The sequence below is a fragment of the Xiphias gladius genome, chromosome 14 (assembly GCF_016859285.1).
Source record: "Xiphias gladius isolate SHS-SW01 ecotype Sanya breed wild chromosome 14, ASM1685928v1, whole genome shotgun sequence".
Classification (NCBI taxonomy): domain Eukaryota; kingdom Metazoa; phylum Chordata; class Actinopteri; order Istiophoriformes; family Xiphiidae; genus Xiphias; species Xiphias gladius.
Genome location: NC_053413.1, coordinates 17,594,306 through 17,611,781, shown reverse-complemented (window position 1 = coordinate 17,611,781; position 17,476 = coordinate 17,594,306). Strand labels below are relative to the sequence as shown.

Here is a 17,476-nt window from a genome sequence, read left to right as displayed (position 1 = left end):
AATACTGGAAGAATAATTATTCATATGCATGCTATAAGTAAGAATCGTCAAAGAAACTAGTTATTTGCAGTACATTTCTTTAATTCAGATTTAACACAAGAGTATCTCATGTTTCCAAAAACTACACATGTACAGTACAAGCAATTACAATTTGTTAGTGCCTTTAATATTATTACATAACATGATCCTTTTAGCTTACTAAAACACCTGTAAATAATACCAACACCACACATCTTTAAGGAGGCAGTTATTCTAGTCACTTTTTAAATTGCATTGAAAAGGTAGTAAATTCACTTGCTTGTAATCCAACATGACATGATAGGTTACTTTGGATAAACACATCTGCTTTTGAAAAGCAAACACATGCAGTCACTCATCTAAATATCTATCACATACATATCAATATCTCTCTGATATCACAAGTTCAGAGATCATTGCACTGCATTAACAGATGTCAAAATGTGTAAAAAGCTGAGAATAACATTCAGTTCACAATTGATTGTAGACATATCTGCAAACAAATGCAATCAAACACAGTTTGATGTGAAACAGGTTGTCAGTTCACCTACCACATTTGCTCATAGAAATCCGTCAAAAACAACCAAAGTAGTCGAGAACTAATGTCTGATTTTACCAGACTTACTATAATTTGACCGTGCATCTTTGATTAAACTTAGACAACTTCTGTGACCACAACAGTCACAAAATTTCTGTTGTTAATTTTACATAATCAGTGTGGCATATTTAAAATGAACTTACAGCAATACTGAAATAGAAATATGTAGCCATGACCTCTTTAATAGTCATTAACTCCAACAATTGCTGATCCAGGAATCCAAGGCACTGAAAAAGTGCAAAAGGCAACATTTCTTGAAAGGTACAAAAGTAAATCTGAAAAAATAAGTAAAGTCTACATTTCTACTGTATAACTATTTGTTTATGAATATGGCAAGAGTAATCACCAAAGATATCGCCTGGATCAATTAATATTAGTGGGTCAAGGTTCATGATTTCATGAAGTTATTTATAAATTAAATGTGATTTTTTATTTATTTATTTTTTTACAAAATTCAGCTCAACAACAGACAATGAAACTTTTCATCGGTAAAATGTCAAACCTTAGTTTCTTGGCTTCTGTCCATCATGTGCGTTGTACAACACATAAACATGACATATAGCAGTTGTAACAGAACAGCACGGGACTGAAACCTGCTTACAGTGACATTCCAACTCACCTAGTCTAAAAAGACCAGGCAACTCTAACCATTCGACAAAAAAAGACTCAGAAAATGAGCCAATTTTGTGATGGGAAGCTGCAAAATGGAATGGTCTGTCAAATGCAGTAGATATACTCGAGGCTAGGTGTTCTTTTTCATTATGTAAGTAGAAATGTCCCCATTTAAGACTAGGAGGGTTTGTGGTACCAAATTAAAAGTGTTTGCTTCTACTGGTTCTGATAAAGGTTGTCTCTAATTTGAAGAGTGACTGGGTTCCCCACTGATGTATAGCCATAGGTCTGAGTTGACACTTTGGTTTTAAAACTCTGCTGCCCACCCTCAACTCTCTGCACCTCTGAGCAGTATGAAGGCTTCACTTCCAGCTTTGTGTGGCTCACTTGAATGGGGACGTACCTCTCTGTCCTGGACGGCGCTCTGCTGGCTTGAGGAACAGTGGACGGAAAAAGGCTGCTGGAGAGATGCTCCTTGAAGCGACTGAAGACGCTGCTCCTCTGCCTCTGCACCACGACAGGCCGCCCTACGTTCAGGAGCACCGGCTGTCCCACTGTGGACCCGCCGATCTCCCTCTGCAGCACAGAGATCTCACACGGCTTTTCAGCAGTGACATTGGAGGAGCCATAGGTCTCTCCTTCTTCTGGAACGTAGTCTTCCAAGTCCTCGAGGGTCAAAACATGATCTCCTTGTTTCAGGATCTTAGGTTCGAGCTTTCTGAACAGGTCATGATCATTATCTTCATCATCAGGTTCAAAGATGACAGTCTGTTGATCATCCTGATCGTCGCTGCCCTCTTCAGCTGGAGTGAGGACAGTTGAGAGCTCGTGTGGCTCTCCTGAGGCAGAACCGGAGGGAGCATTACCATCCTCTGCTCCCCAGGAGAGCGGCTGGCTGCTGACATCTCCTGGCAGCTCGGCCTGAGCCTGCTCCACCAGCTTGTTGTTAGAATTGTTAGCATTTGGGTTTTCCGGTGGAGACCTTTTGGGTCTGGAGGGAGTGGCTGCGCGTTCAGACCCTGCAGGTGAGATGCCTCTCCTCCTGGACAGCCTGGGAGATTTATTGACCTTGTACTCAATGATTTCCTCTACCTCAACCCACCTGGGCTTGCTCTCCATGGCCCTAGCCTCAGCCACTTCGGGCTCAGTAACATAGAGGGTAGGGATAGTGGTCTTTCTTGGAATGGGCATCCTCCTCAGCCTGGCTGTAGGGGGCTCTGGGGTGGATGTTTCAGAGCGATGTGCTCCAGCAACAGTCAAGCCAGGGGATCTGTGCCTCCTCATACGTGGGCTCTTCACCACAGTGGTTATAGTCTCCTCACTGGATTGAAAAGACAACCACAGACAATATTAGGGCTATAGATGAAGATCTTCTGTACAAAATACCAGGCGGCATGCATTTTTCACACTGATGATCGAAGCTGGTGGGCTTAAATGGCCACTCATAATTCTCCCATACAAGGGACACTGAGCTATGTGGCTAATTAGGAAAAGGTGACTAACCAAAAACTGGAAAGGCATCCAGAAGCATTTTGCACTGTTTACTGTGTATAGTTTCAAAGGATATAATCACAGCAATAAGAAGTCATCTTTTCTTTCCATATTGTAATTTTGATATTTTGATCTATTTTGAACACACAACATTGTTTGCACGTCTGTCTGAACCGCAAGAGTGATCTCTCCTCTGTAGCCGTTCTTGAGATTTTTCTTCCATTTTCCGCTGAAAGATTGTTTTAGGGGAGTTTATCCATATCCGAATCGAGGGTCTAAGCATACAGGGTGCCAAATGCTGTACAGATTGTGAAGCTCCTTGAGGCCAATTTGTGATTTGAGATATTTATATGAAAAGTATTGACTTGTCTTATAAATGCTTTATGAGGAGCTGCAATAACAATGTCGCTGGTTAAAGAAGACAGCACCCTGGTGAAAAAAGCCCATCTTTTCATCATCCTTGTGATAGCATCCTTGGCACTCAGGCTTTACAGACTTCAAGGCAATGCATCCATGGAGCCAAAGAGAGGACCACAAACAAAAGTGCTCCAAATTTCCTCCCCGTGTTCTGCTTTAGGACATAATATCTACACAATGAAGCCGAAAACTATTTATATCACAAAAGCCAATCACTGCAGTGGAAATTATCATGAAAAAAATATCCTAATTTTAACAGATTGTCTAACAATAAAATATGAAGCTACATTTTACTCCAGAGTAATTGTCTAGATGTCCCAAGAGCAACAGACACACTTCGTGCATGAGGGTCATTTTAGCACAATCACACTTACATAATGATGGTTTTCTTTGGTATTCTAGTTTCCTGCTCAGTAACTGTGGAACAAGCAGATAGAAACAGGTTTAATATACAAAGAATGATAATAAGTCCAAGCTAGAGTTGAATTTAAAAAAAAGAACACATCTAGAGTATAAGATGCATCTATCTTTAAACTTGCATTAAAAGCAATAATAAATATTATTTTATTGTTTTTCAGAACCTGAAAAAATGTGTATATTACACAAAGTGTCGGATTTTGTAAGGATAAAGTCTGTGTTCCTACCTTCAATAGTGATGGCCTGTTCACCAGTGCGAGCCACAGCAGATGGTGGGACTAAATCAGCAGCACACTTGGCACTGCCCAGACGGTTGGTAAGCTGGAAACAACAGGGATATATTTATCTATGTTTTAAAGATGAATTATTGGTGCTAATTGATATCAACTGACTTAGAGTCAAATCTTGGGTGTAAGACCAAATTCACATGATTGAAAAGTATTTTTGAAATGTAATGCGAGTCTTGCGCTGAGCAAGGTAGACCAACCTCACACTCGTAGTGTCCCAAGTCTCTCTCTGTCAGGTTTTTTATGACCAAGACCAGAACCCCGCTACGGAGTTCACTGTAGGTCTGATACTTTTCCTGGTCAGTCAGCAGCCTGCCATCTTTGAACCACCTTGAACAGGTACACACAGCCAGACAGCAGATATTAACACACAGGGAGAAACGCAGACTTTTCAAAGAACGTACTTAATTTAATCAGACTGTTTTGCCAGTTTCGTAGTAACAAATATAACTAAGGCACCCATACCTGATCTTGGGGCTGGGGGCGCTCTGTATGACACAGGTGAACTGCACGTCCTCACCAGGAACAAAGATAGCATTCCTCATTTTATTCACAAAACGAGGAGGTACTGCAAGAATCACAAAAAAATAAAAATAAAAATGGATGTCATGTTTAAGCACTAGAAAAAGTGCACTTATGTTCTCTGAAGCAGCAGAAGAGACCACTCCACACTCAAATATTTGATAACTCAGTAAATTGGCAAACTAAATCTCATCCTTAATTGCAAAAGGTCTTTCTTTTTACTCTATCTACAGTCTGACTTATTACAGCTATTTCCAGTGGTGCATTGTAGTTATGAATGAAAACATCTGGTATTTTAGGACATAGTCATATTTTACGCCACCACTTACCCTGGACTGTGATCTTTCCAAGAGTGCTGGCATTGCCAGCTGAGCTTGTGGCAAAGCACATGTACTGGCCAGAATCATCTGCTGTCATGTTGTCCAGGATCAGTGTGCAGGAACCATCAGGGTCCTCAATGATGATGTGATGAGGATCTGCCTCCACTGTACGTCCATCTGTATCCAACATGTAAACCAGTGCATTAATGACACACATTTGACCAAGTTAGCCTGGCACTCAGAGATTGGAGGCACGTACCATTAATCTCTGTTTGTTTATATATTCTCCAGTAGAGCAAATGAATAAAAAACACGGTGCAAATTCCATACCCTTGTACCAGGTGACCACAGGTTTGGGTACTCCAGTGGCTTTGCAGGCCAGCTTAACAGTCTGTCCCAGCTCTGCTGTGCAGTTTGCCAGAATTTCATCAAAGTCCGGGGGACCTATAAAAAACAGATTTATCATAAAAGGCAATATTTGAAAGTGTTAAAAGAGAGAATAGGATACAGAAAAAAACTTAGATTGTGTGTGTGTGTGTCCCACTCACTCCATGCAGGCATGCTGTATCGCTGCTGCAGTTCTCTGAAGTCTCTCAGCCATGAGTTCTTGATGTTGACAGTTCGGGCCTGCAAGGTGTATTTCCTCACAGAGTCCTCACGTTCATGCCAGATTTCAAAGGCACGGTCATCACCCTCCACTGACTCATTCACATCAATGTTATTCAGCTGCAACAACATGAAGAATACGGAGATTCATTTAGGCTGTCGATCAGTAAAGATGACGGTAAAAGAAAAAAGTTTTATTATATTAAAGGTCTGACCTTCATCATGTTCTTAAAGACATATGCTTGTGTATCAGTGTTGCTGTCTCTCTTAGGTTTGCAGATTATACAGTAGTTCTTAAATAAGAAGACTTGGCGGTGGTGACCCCTAGAGGACGTCCTAATTCCAGGAGCTCCCTCCCACACTTGGAATGGTCCCTGGTGCAAAAAAAACAAGGAAACAAAACAAACAAAAAAAACAGAGATATATTGACAAAATCAAGACCCTCACCAGTAAATTCCTCAGTTAGTAACGATATACTACCTGTCTAATTGGCTCTCCGAGTACTTCCAGTGTGGCCGGATAGTTCTCGATCATAGAGACATGATGGGTATTCTCGGAGCGTTGAGGGAGCCCAGACACCATTGCATACGCTTCCTCCAAGAGGCAGCAGTTCTGACCATTTCTTGCCTTGTTTCGAATGAGTTCCTGAAGATGTGAGAGTAGAAACTTCAACACAACTGAGGTGATAGTGATCAGGTCTAAAAAAAAAATGCCTTACACATGCAAGTGATATATCCTAACAAGACTACTGCATATTCTGTGTCTAAGTTGTCACCTTGATGAAAGCCTTGTACTTCTGAATCCTCTCCAGTGGTAGTTGGAGGTAGGCGTTGATGCTGCGTACAGGGGGATCTGCAGGGTCTGCACTAGCCTGCTCTTTCTCAGTGTACTCCTACAATGTAATGAAAGGTAGATTTTTGAATTTAAATAATTTTACTGGTGCACAGTCCTTTCACAGTAACCCTTATGAGTGGGTATTTACAGTGTAGTATACTTTACAATTACAAGTAAAGAGTAGTAAGTTACTAAGAAATTACAGCTTTAAATAAACTGGCAAAAAAAAAATTATCTGAAAGTTCTAAAAAAAAAATATTTTTATAGTGTTGTAACAAATGTTAAGTTTTGGGTTAGAAAGTGTAATGGGCTGACACTACATAATCCACATTAGAGCAATAATAGCTCTGGCCTTACATGAGCAGAGCTGTGATACCTTGAAGAAGCGGTGGACAGTCTTGTCACTGACAGCAGATTCTGCCTGACTCTGACCAACAAGATACTGGAGGTACTTCTCAAAGCCCTCCTTGTTCTTCAGGAAGCACATGGCTACATCATCATCTGTGTCGCAGTCATTCAACTTTGGGAGGAAAGCCCTAAAAACAGAATTGTGGAGAAATTAATGCATTGACGACAAAGAAAGTCTCACTGTTAATCTCACTGTCTTTTATTACATTTTTCAGAAAAGAGAATGCCATATTCTCTGGGTAGAAAATTCTCATGACCTTTATCTTGCTTTAAAAATAGTTGACTAAAATCACTAGCAATTGGGAGGTTAGCTCACTTGCTATGGAAGGACATGATATCATCAACGTTCCTGAATATGGTTTCCTTTTGGCTGCTGACATCAGGCGGTGCATCAGGGCATTCTGCATGCTTCAGGTGATGGGAGGTAAAGAAGTCTATCTCCCTTACAAACTCTGACTCAGCATTTATCAGGTCCTGGATCAGTTGGCTAGGGACATGAAATAATAGTTGGTTATGATGCTTCCTTTGGTTCCAGTATTTGCTTTGTGGGTGTAGATATGCTTTACTTACAATAATTTCCTCTTGTATTCCCCCTCTGACACCTCCTCTACACTTGTCTCTGGAAGATCACCTGTATCAGCTGAGAGCTGAGATAACACACATTTTTATTGTTACCTTTAAAATGTTAAGGCCTCACAACAATGAATACTACTGGTGAAAAATATATCACATATATCACTGGTGGATCAGTGGCTATAGTCTTGAGACATACTTTGAGTTTCTTGTCCAAGTAGGCAGGTGAGACCCAGCCTTGGCGGGATGGTGTAGTTTTGGTCGGTTTGGTCCGGACTAACCATTTGAGTGGATGGGCTGAGTCCAAAACCTCAACATACTGTCTCTCTTTCAGGGAGATGGATTCTTTGCTTGCCATAGTGGGGTTGTAGTCAGCCGTTGCGACATAGATGTCAAACATCTGTAAAAATGTGTATGCATAAAAATGTATATTAATGACAGCACACATGCGGTTTCACAAAATTTGTTAAAAGAGATAACATCACATAAATCCATTATGCTGGAAAGCAGCTTATTCTTGCACAGTTTTAGTACTATTGCCATTCACAACTTTCCGGTTGTACTTGTGTTTTTTTAAAACCTCCACTTGGCAAGATTTCCCTAATTTTCCCCTTGTTTCCATTTGGTATAGAGATGACAGACTACACAGTATAGGTTATGAGCTTGTTGTGTGCAGTTAACTAATTTCATGTTTGATTGCTGCACCTCAAATTTTAAATCTGTTTGATTTTAAGTCCAAGGCTTTTCTAACCTTTATTTATCCAAAGTAGAGAAATTTTCTAGAGATGGTTTGATTCTATTTATGTTAAGTTTGAGGCTGTAGTTTGTGGTGTCCTTGTTTTGTAAGTTGTTTCAAATATTTGTTCACCTCCATCTATGTTCAAAGGATGAAAAATACAACATCACTACTCAGTGCAGTCTTAAAATGTACTATAGAACTGGGTCAACACCACAAAATGAGAGGTGGTCTAAGCTAATCGAAACACTGCACGGATATTGTATGGTGCTGCATTACATTGTACAGGTGTCTCTACTTTTTCTGGTCACTCAGTGTATCATTCAAGTCTTCACCAGATGAATGTAAATGTATATGTCAGCCTTGTTTTAGGGTGTTTTCCTCATATGTATGAGCAGTATTAACATTTTATGGTTAAAATTTTTTTGTCAAGTTTATAGAACATCGGCGATTTCCATATCTCACCTCCCCCCTGGCATCCCCCTCATCAGACTCCGAGGAGGAGTCAGCAATGAGGGAGGGAGGACGAGAGCGACCGTGATGAGGTGATGGAGAAGGGGTCTTGGTCTCATCATCACTGTCAACACCAGGTACACGTAATGAAGCTGGGGCAGCAAGGATGGAGGGAGGCAATCAGAGGAGCACAAGTAAGTAGTGCAAAGAATTTGAGCATGTAGCATTAATATAATTATCTTTTTACACTGTTATGTACCATTCAAACATGATGTTCAACAAAGCAGTTATAGCAGTAGCAGTTATTAGTACCCACACCACTCAATACGTCAAAGCTCGGCTGTTGCAGGACCAGTCAGCTCATAGTCACATTTCAAGCAGTAACTGACTGTACTGGCATCTGCTGGGCATTCATTTGCTAAGTAATGTTCCTCCAAACAGGTAAGCCATTGCTTCATCATATCATTTCAGATTTTGGTTCAAAATAAAATAAATATATTGTAGACGTAAAGTAGTACAAAAAAAATTACACAATAATCAAGTCACTCAAAATACTTTGCTCTTGACTACTAATTACAATTGACTGTGTTAGTGTTGTGAGAACATGCAAAACAAAACTAAAGTACAGATACAAATTATTGTCTGAGCTCTCCACATACATGTCTGTGAACATGTATTAAAGCTATAAGTCATTGGTAAACCAATTTGAAAAGACAGGAGAAGTATATTGATGATTCTCAAGGAGGTGTCAAGGTGCGCAGACAGCATGAAATGGAAAAGCCACTTTTGGACAATGGATGAACTGTTTAATAGCAGCTTAATACATAACATGTTTTCCTGTATATATAATAAATGTAGGTAAAAACTGTTTACACAAGTGATGTCCTTTATGACCCAGTTCTACTAAAGTATCTCACTAAGTCATGTTCCTTGTAGAAAAATGTATAGTTATTATGAAACTGATGCACTTGGGATACATACTGGTAGTTTTGGGCCAAGATTTCATCCACTGGAGCACTTCATGATTCTGTGAGCTGTCTGAATAACAAATTAATGATTGAATGAGCATTTAATTGGTTGGATTGATAAACTGATGGATGCAAACGTGATGAGGGAGTGATGTCTGTATGAATCCACGAGAGGTTTTAAGCTATATACACACGGGTAGATAAAAAACATGCCGAAAAACAAGCACAAAAATAGTAGGAAAAGACGTCTGTCAAGTTTGGTTTCACCCCAAATCTACTGCAAAGTGAATTCTAATTCAAGAATTTAAGTGTTAAAACATTCAGATTAAACAACACTTTCACAATTCTTGAATAGTCTGAATGAATTCACTGAATTCAACCAAACCTGACTGGAATGTAACAAAACATTTAACAGAAGCTGTATCCAACATTATATGTGGATTATTTATGTACTGCATCTTTAGCATTAGCAAAGCCATTCATAGCAGCTTGCATGTTTCATATGCAGTATCAGAAAATAACAGTAGTATTTCAGTATAATTTAGCAAAGGGATAGGCCTCCTGCAGATTTTTATTCCAACCACAGATAAAACCAGGAGATTTAAGAGATAGGGTTCCCTTCTGGTGAATGTGTCCTCACACCGAAATCGCCTGGCATGGCATTTGGCTGGAATGAAAACCTACATGCTTTTGTGAATCTAGGGCCCTATTTGCCTATCTCTGACCTACAGTAGGTTATCTGGTCTGTTAGCTTGCTGGATGTATGATGACAATGGAATTAATTATTTGAAACCAAATAAAACAATCTGTGATTCTATTTCAGCTGCCCTTTATTATTATTAGCTGAACATGCATGTTCAGTGTTTATCATTTAGAGACAGCCAAAAATAAGCTAGCTTCTTAGCTAACCTCTGGAGCCGAAACGTCTACTATCCTTTTTTCTACTATACTAGACACTAAGTTTGAACACCTAACCAAGGTAAAATGATTTATTATACGTGAACACATCTTATTACTTTAAGGCCATTGACACGCTGTCAAAGCTTCATGGGCGCTGGTGTAAAATGTTAACAAAATCATTGTTTTATCTTGGTTTAAACCAAGCTTGAATTAGCCTGATTATGTTAACTCTAACATTCATCTGTGGAATGCTTTAAACATGAATCAACTTAACCCAAGTCAGGCTTTTCACAGTAAATCTAGCTTTTTTTTAAGCCTCCTGTGTGGAATGCCCCATGGACATATTGTAACATTGCTCAGTATTTTTCTAGCAAAAATTGCTGTAAACTGTAACTTGAATTTCTATTAAATATATTCTAATAGTCTAATGTTTTATTGCATAGACAAAATGGTCCATAACATACACTTACCCTGGGTGATCTTTGCTGATACCATCTCAGTGATCTGGGAGGTGAGTCTCATAATGAATTCCTCTGTACCTACTTCACCTAGGTAGGGTATTTTACCCTCTTATGGTGGAGAACAGAGGACAGGATAACAAAGAGCAACGGAAACGATACATATTGTAGTATTTATTACTACAAATAATTTATTTTTCTATAAATAAGACTCACCTTTTCCGCTGCTAGCCTCCTCTTCTGGAGGACTAACCGTAATCCCAAGAACCCTGAGGAGAATTAAATGGTAAATTTTATTTTCAGATATTTGCAAATACTTGAAATGTGCTTTTTATTTGCAATTGCATTCTGACTCGAAAGAAAAACTTACTCTGAGGCTTGGGTCTCTTTCTTTGGTTGTGGTGCTAGGGGAAAAGGTGGGGAAACACATAGTTTTATATACAATTACAATCAAACCAGGAGACAAACTCTATGGCAGTAAGAGGTTTGCATTCTACTAAGGGTCTTCTAGTTTAAGGATATTCTCATGGTCAATATAAATTTGATATAGAGTGCGCAGATGTCTTTGTTTTCCTTACTTTCATCCACCTCGAGGTGGGCAGTGCAGATGGACTGTCCTGCTCTATTTGTAGCAATACAGGTGTAGGCGCCAGTGTACTCTGTGCCCACATCCATTAGGATGAGGCTGTGACGGTGTCCAGAGCTTGCTATTTTGTATCCCTTGGTATCAGGCTTGATCCACAGGACATCTTCCAATGATTCCTCCTTTAGCCAAGAGACCATAGGAGTAGGAGACCCTGAGAAAGAAAAAGTGGGTATGGAGAACTTGGAATACATGCTGGATAACAGATAACCTGGGAGCTTATGAAAATCTTGAGTCAAATCACTGGGATCTGATCCTGTTAAGATGAAACAGTGAAGTGAACAAACCTTCTACTTTGACAGACAGAGTGATGCTTGCTCCTTGTTTAACCTTCCTGTTGCTAAACCGTTCAAGGAAGCGCGGTGGCACCAGTGGCTCCTTGGAGTCTGTGACAATGTAGTGTAAAACAAAAGCACAGTCACATATATTATTATATCTACTAATGTACCTGTACCAAGTGTGTAGGATAAATGTTAAGATTACCTTTCTTATCTTGAGGCATAATCTCCCCTGGCCCTGTTGCAAAATACAACTGTTACTGTGTCTGTAAACATCTGAATTAAAATTTTAAGCTCAAAGTAATTTAAAATACAGTAACTCCTGCTTTTTGTTGCATGGGCATTTGCATACATACTCAGAACTATCAGTTGGGCAGAGGAGTAAGCAGAACCAGCTGCATTGCTAATGTAAGCAGAGTACTCCCCCATATCTTCTTTCTTCACCTCCAGAATCTCCAAGCCATGAACATCTCTCTCTGCTAGTAACCGAATCCTTTCTGAGGGCCGCAGAGGGTGGCCGTCTTTGAACCAGTATACTCTGGGTTTGGGGAAGCCTGGAATACAATCGATATTTCAGAAAAAATTTTCTTTAATCATAGGAAATTTTGTGTAAATTGACTTTAGGAGACCATTACAGTCAGCTGTTATTTGTTGACTTGGATGAAATAAGGGTTAATAAACTTACCCTTTACTTTGAGTTGCATTTTAGCAACAGGTGAACCTGGACTAACATGAACATCATGAAGGTCCTCAACAACTTGAGGTAGCTGATCATCTTCAGCCACAGACTCAAAGGTCTCAGTTTCCCTGCATGAGAACAGCAGAATAGTTCACCTCAAGAATTCAGTGTTTATTAATATTATAAAATACCTTCATCAATACATCTTTTTAGACACCCTAAAAACTGTTCATAGTATAGTCACCTGGACATGTAGCCCTTGGCACTGACATAGGAGGATGTTTCAGTGGCATCAGCAGCAGTGTCATAATCTGAGCTGCAAGACACTGATGGGAAGGATGATGCACAGTTTTATACAATGATCAGGGAAATCAGGGACAATGTGTGTGCCACTGTGTGCATGTGATTTTGCTAGTCTATTGAGAACCAGTTTGAGTTTTGGACTGTTAATTTTAGGGTGTTTTTGTAAAGTAGAGTCATGTTGGCCACTCTGCTTTTTTAAGATGCTAGTTTAAGATTAGGAAATTGCTTCTGGTTAGGAAGTTCAGATATAAATTTCCTACAATTCCCAAGATGTTTTTGAACAACATGAAAAAAACTCTGCGACTAAATTTGCCACTAAAAAAAAAGAAAAATAAAGTAATGCACCCCTTAATCAAAACACATAATTTATGTGTTTTACTATTCAGGCTATTTCTATACTTGAGGGAAAATTTGCTAATGTTTTTCTACTATGGATTTCTTTGTATGAATGCAAAATATAAACACAAAATGGTGAATCTGACGGGCTGACAACCCAATCCTGGTATTTACTGTATGTGCTATAGCTGTGCTGGAAATATCTCAAGATGTGAAAGTTTGGCTAATTTTCCACAAATTAAACAGAAGTGCACCAGTGAACAAAAACACTAACCAATAAATACAGAAATATAAATACAAAGGCATTACCAACCACTGTTTTAGCAGTGTTACAATCTTTAGGGGTTTGCCTTCACTAGGAAGAAATTTAGTTGAGTAATTACTCAATCCAAAGTGCTCACAAGAATTTGTAAAACATACATGTGTGTAAGTAGATTTAATGTACAGTATGTTCACTTACTGTCAACCCTGAGTTCAGCTTTAGTGGCTGTGATGCCGCTGCCGTTTTCAGCTGTGCAGCGATAGACACCCATGTCAGTGGGCAGCACAGAGGTTATGATCAGTTGATGGCAGCCCTCCTGGTCTTCATTGATCATATAATGGTCATTCTCCTCCAGCAATTTACCGTCCTTAAACCAGCGAACGGTTGGAGGGGGTTTGCCAATCACAACACAGTCAAAGCTGACTGGATAACCATCTGGAACATCCTGGCTTTGTAGCTCTGTCAAGAAGACTGGGGCAGCTGGGTAACAAGAGCAAATCGAAATTTAAATTAAAAAATATGGTCACATAAAGTGTGAATCAGCACTGAACTGTTAGGTATGTTTGGCTTTAGTAAAAACACAATAGTAAGCAGACAAAATACATGTAACAGAACAGAAAGCTAAATTATATTGATTATTTAGGAAGCTATTTATTCATGATTTAGAGAGTGCATAAAAAATTGCATAATGATCTTAAGAGGAGAACAACCACTTTATGTGTTTCTTACCTGGGGCTCCAGTCATGAATGCAGGAGGCTGTCTATCTTGTGTGGGGGTCTGTGTGCCATCTTGCATGTAGCCCATCTTTCTAATTTGCAGCTCCACTTTGAGAGGCCCCGCCTCCAGGATGTTGGTCTCTACAGGAACCCCATGGATTGTAAACATCTCCTGGAACCTCTTAGAGGCGACTTCAGCCTCTGTCCGTGAATCAAAGCGAATGTAGATGTAACTGTCATCCTCACGGTAAGAGTGAGGATCTGGGGGATGCAGGTCTCCTTCATCCGCACTGACAAATGGTTCTTCCTCAACATCTGGTGGTAGACGGGTGCGCAACAGGCGGCGGAGACGTCTGCTTGCCTGCCTCAGTGACTCATCCATCTCACTACCCGAGGAGCTCTCAGGCTCACTGTCAGCACTGTAGCCCACTGTCAGTGGTCGTCGCCCAGATGATTCTCTCACTGTTCCAACTGTCACCTTACCACTGTGAGAGGTGACTCCAAATTTGTTGGTGATCTCACAGGTGTAAACCCCAGTATCCTTTGTGGTGATGGCAGTGATTACCAGTGAGCAAGTACCATCATTGTAAATATCAATATGGTGGTGCTTGCCATCCGTCAATGGTTCTCCATCCTTCAGCCAACACACCTTATCAGGTTTACCTTCTGCCACACATTCCAGATGTATAGTGCCATTAGGTTCTTTGGTCTGGTCTTTGAAAACCTCTTTGAAGACAGGACGCATGTCCTTGCGGGCCTTGTAGCCTTTGAAGGCAGCTTGAATCTTAATGGCAGCCTCTCTGAGCTCAGGCTCATCCTCTTTACTGGTCTCGATTATTTTAGTCTCCTCTGTGGAAACCTGTTTTTCATCTGTCTGCTGAATTGTGGTTGTTTTCACTTCAGTCTGCTGCACTGTTCTCTGCTCTGCCATCTGGAAATGTGCAAAGAACCTCTCAGTGGTCAATGTCTCTGCTTCACTCGCCGCTGTGACAGTAGATTTGCTGCTCTTCTTGAGGTATGACACAAGCGTTGAACCCCCAGACAGAGATTCCTCCTCAGAGCTGCACAAGTTGGACTCTGTCTGCCTCTTAGACACAATGGCCTGCTCCTTCTCCCCTGATTTTATTTCTACCTTGTCTGAGGACTCCAGCTCCTTCTGTTCTGATTTGTTTTGAACACCTTTACCATCCTCTTCAGGTTGTTCAGAGATGGAGTCCAAAGTAGGCTCTCGACTCATGCGCCGTTTCTTAGCTGAAGCCTCCCACAGCTCATGGACATCACCTTCTTCAGCAGCTTCTGGAGGCAGACTGGGCTGCCCCAGTGCCCCTGTCTCTACCTGTTTTGTCTCTATACCTATAACCAAGATGCAGTTTTCATTCTTACTTCAATAAATGTTTTAAAATGCTACTGTTGGTATCCACACAGCACAACACCTACTGGTACTAGACCTATTATAACTCTACTTATTCCAACTTAGCATGACAGACATTTGAAAAGGCTTCAGATGTTGTTTCAGAGGATTAAGTGTGTAGAGGTGTTTAACTACAGTAGAGCTTGTAGGATAGTGTCATCACACACAAAACTTAGCAAACACCATGTCTTACCTGGGCAAATTAGTGGCTGCATCGGTGCCTCTGTAACAAAGAAAAAACAAACACATGTAATATAGTAGTTCAGAAGACTTCCAATTTTCCTACTAGCAAGACTATTAACCACACAGATCCTAGTACTTTTTGTGTCAAAAGTGATGAGAAGGTTTTCAAACCCTTATCTCAATCTAATATAAAAAATAAAAGTTAACTGAGCAATAACAAGCAAAATGTCCTCGCAAACACCCTTGGGGGACATTAGAAACATTACTATTTCATGAACTGAATCACACATCTACTCACCAAGTTGCACAGTCTGAGGCAGCTCAACAGGTTCTCCAGTCCCAGCTATGCTGATGGCTGCCACTCTAAACCTGTAGCCACCCCCTGGGATAAGATTTTCAACCACAAATTCTGTGTTACACACAGGTTCGGAATGACACGGAAGCCAGAGGGAACTGTCTACCAGCCGCATCTCCACCCTGTAGCCCAGAATGGGACTCCCTCCATCATGTAGTGGAGTGAACCAAGAGAGGGTAACGGACTGTTTAGTTTTACTGAGGACCTCTGGATCCTCTGGTGGATCAGGTACAGCTGTTGGGAAGAAAGGCAGCTCTTGTGAACACTGAGAAAAAGCTACACAGAAAGCAATGTTAATTTTTCAATGTCTGTTCTCGGTAGTGTTTTGTTTTTTTTAAAATTTTTTGGCATGTGTGCCTTTATTGGACAGTGTATAGTATACATATGGACAGACAAAAGGGGAGATAAAACGCCAAAAGCTCCCCTGCTGCAACTGAACTGAGGATGCTATGGTTATATAGTAAATGTCTTTACCACTCAGGTACTCTATGGTATCAAGAAATGGAGGTCAAGAGGATAAGACATATGCCATATGCTGTGTTCGCAACGGTCCTGGGTTGATTTCAACCAGGAAACTTTGTTACATGTCATTCCCTCTCTCACTCCCCCTGCTTCCTGTCACCTCTCAACTGTCCTCTATCCAATGATGGCAAAAATGCTCAAAAAGAGAGATAGTTTATCCATGAACAGAACCATGGAACCATGCACCTTTATTTTTCTCTGAACCGAATTTATATTCAAAATCTAACAACTACATTCTTCAATATTAAGATACAAAAAACTAAAAGATTAAAACCATTTTAATAAGGAAAGTTTACAGAAGTCTTAAAACAAATTGTTCACCATAGCTTTGCCTCTTAGCAGTGCTGTTTATCAAACACTTACTGATGATGGAGAGCTTGGCCAAAGAAAGAGCATCTCTAGCAGCAAATGTAATTTCCTGCTGGGACAAAAGCGGTGCCTGTCTCAGGACAAGGCGATAGGAACAGCCGTCAGCCCTCATAGCCCAGAGATCGCTGGGCTTGAGCTCAACTCCATTAGCATACCAAGCTACTTCTGCCGCAGGGACAGGCTCAGTCAGCTCAACGCAAAACTCAACTTTCTCTCCCACTGCAGCCACTCTGTCCTCCAGACCCTTCACGACATCCAGCTGCCATCCTTAAGAGAGAAATCCACAGAATTAAATGTTAAAGGCTGTCAGTTACAGTTTTGAGTATATATATACAATACATAATCATATATGAATGCATGATTCAGGCAAGATGTTGTTGTAAAAACAACTTCAAAGTGTTCATTTGGGTTACTCACCCTTGACAGAGAGTTGGGCAGATGTGGATGCTGTGCCTGCTTTGAAGGTCACTGTGCAACTGTCTTTAACACGCAACTCTTTCAGCAGTAGCAGATGACGACGACCACTCTCAAATGACACAATCTCAGCATTAGGAGATTCCTTCACTGGTTTGCCATCAAGAAGCCAGCAGCAACTTATGTTCTCAGGACGAGACAGGGCACACTCAAACAGTACTTCGCCTCCATCAAAGGTTTCCACATTCTCCAGGCCCTGAACTATGTTAATGGGCTTTCCTTTAGAAGACAAGAGGAAAATGAAGAAAGAAAGAGAGCATACTCAAAAAAAGATTTTAAGAAGACTGTAATGTTTAGAATTACAAAGTATATGGGGTTTTGCCAAC

The 17,476-nt window shown here is 40.5% G+C and overlaps 1 protein-coding gene across 17 annotated transcripts in view; it reads right to left on the bottom strand.

The window, feature by feature from the left end:
- Positions 1-72: 72 nt before the first annotated feature.
- obscnb (obscurin, cytoskeletal calmodulin and titin-interacting RhoGEF b) overlaps positions 73-17,476 on the bottom strand; it is a 62,657-nt gene continuing 45,253 nt past the window's right edge. For 15 of the 17 annotated variants that reach the window (XM_040142823.1, XM_040142821.1, XM_040142822.1 and 12 more), the window contains 32 exons: positions 17,094-17,369; positions 16,671-16,943; positions 15,729-16,019; positions 15,441-15,470; positions 13,849-15,189; positions 13,318-13,599; positions 12,463-12,544; positions 12,225-12,346; positions 11,896-12,093; positions 11,745-11,777; positions 11,549-11,647; positions 11,197-11,415; positions 10,989-11,022; positions 10,835-10,887; positions 10,631-10,729; positions 9,274-9,330; positions 8,305-8,444; positions 7,303-7,503; positions 7,101-7,177; positions 6,847-7,017; positions 6,499-6,658; positions 6,064-6,180; positions 5,769-5,933; positions 5,504-5,662; positions 5,231-5,408; positions 5,013-5,126; positions 4,692-4,859; positions 4,306-4,408; positions 4,041-4,170; positions 3,781-3,874; positions 3,511-3,553; positions 73-2,549 (listed from right to left, as the gene is read on the bottom strand). In XM_040142823.1, the coding sequence (XP_039998757.1) occupies positions 1,445-2,549; positions 3,511-3,553; positions 3,781-3,874; positions 4,041-4,170; positions 4,306-4,408; positions 4,692-4,859; positions 5,013-5,126; positions 5,231-5,408; positions 5,504-5,662; positions 5,769-5,933; positions 6,064-6,180; positions 6,499-6,658; positions 6,847-7,017; positions 7,101-7,177; positions 7,303-7,503; positions 8,305-8,444; positions 9,274-9,330; positions 10,631-10,729; positions 10,835-10,887; positions 10,989-11,022; positions 11,197-11,415; positions 11,549-11,647; positions 11,745-11,777; positions 11,896-12,093; positions 12,225-12,346; positions 12,463-12,544; positions 13,318-13,599; positions 13,849-15,189; positions 15,441-15,470; positions 15,729-16,019; positions 16,671-16,943; positions 17,094-17,369 (6,614 nt within the window). In that variant the 3' untranslated portion in view covers positions 73-1,444. Of the gene's footprint in view, positions 2,550-3,510; positions 3,554-3,780; positions 3,875-4,040; positions 4,171-4,305; positions 4,409-4,691; positions 4,860-5,012; positions 5,127-5,230; positions 5,409-5,503; positions 5,663-5,768; positions 5,934-6,063; positions 6,181-6,498; positions 6,659-6,846; positions 7,018-7,100; positions 7,178-7,302; positions 7,504-8,304; positions 8,445-9,273; positions 9,331-10,630; positions 10,730-10,834; positions 10,888-10,988; positions 11,023-11,196; positions 11,416-11,548; positions 11,648-11,744; positions 11,778-11,895; positions 12,094-12,224; positions 12,347-12,462; positions 12,545-13,317; positions 13,600-13,848; positions 15,190-15,440; positions 15,471-15,728; positions 16,020-16,670; positions 16,944-17,093; positions 17,370-17,476 lie in introns of those variants that run through there. The other 2 variants (XM_040142818.1, XM_040142833.1) reach the window with 2 other exon arrangements.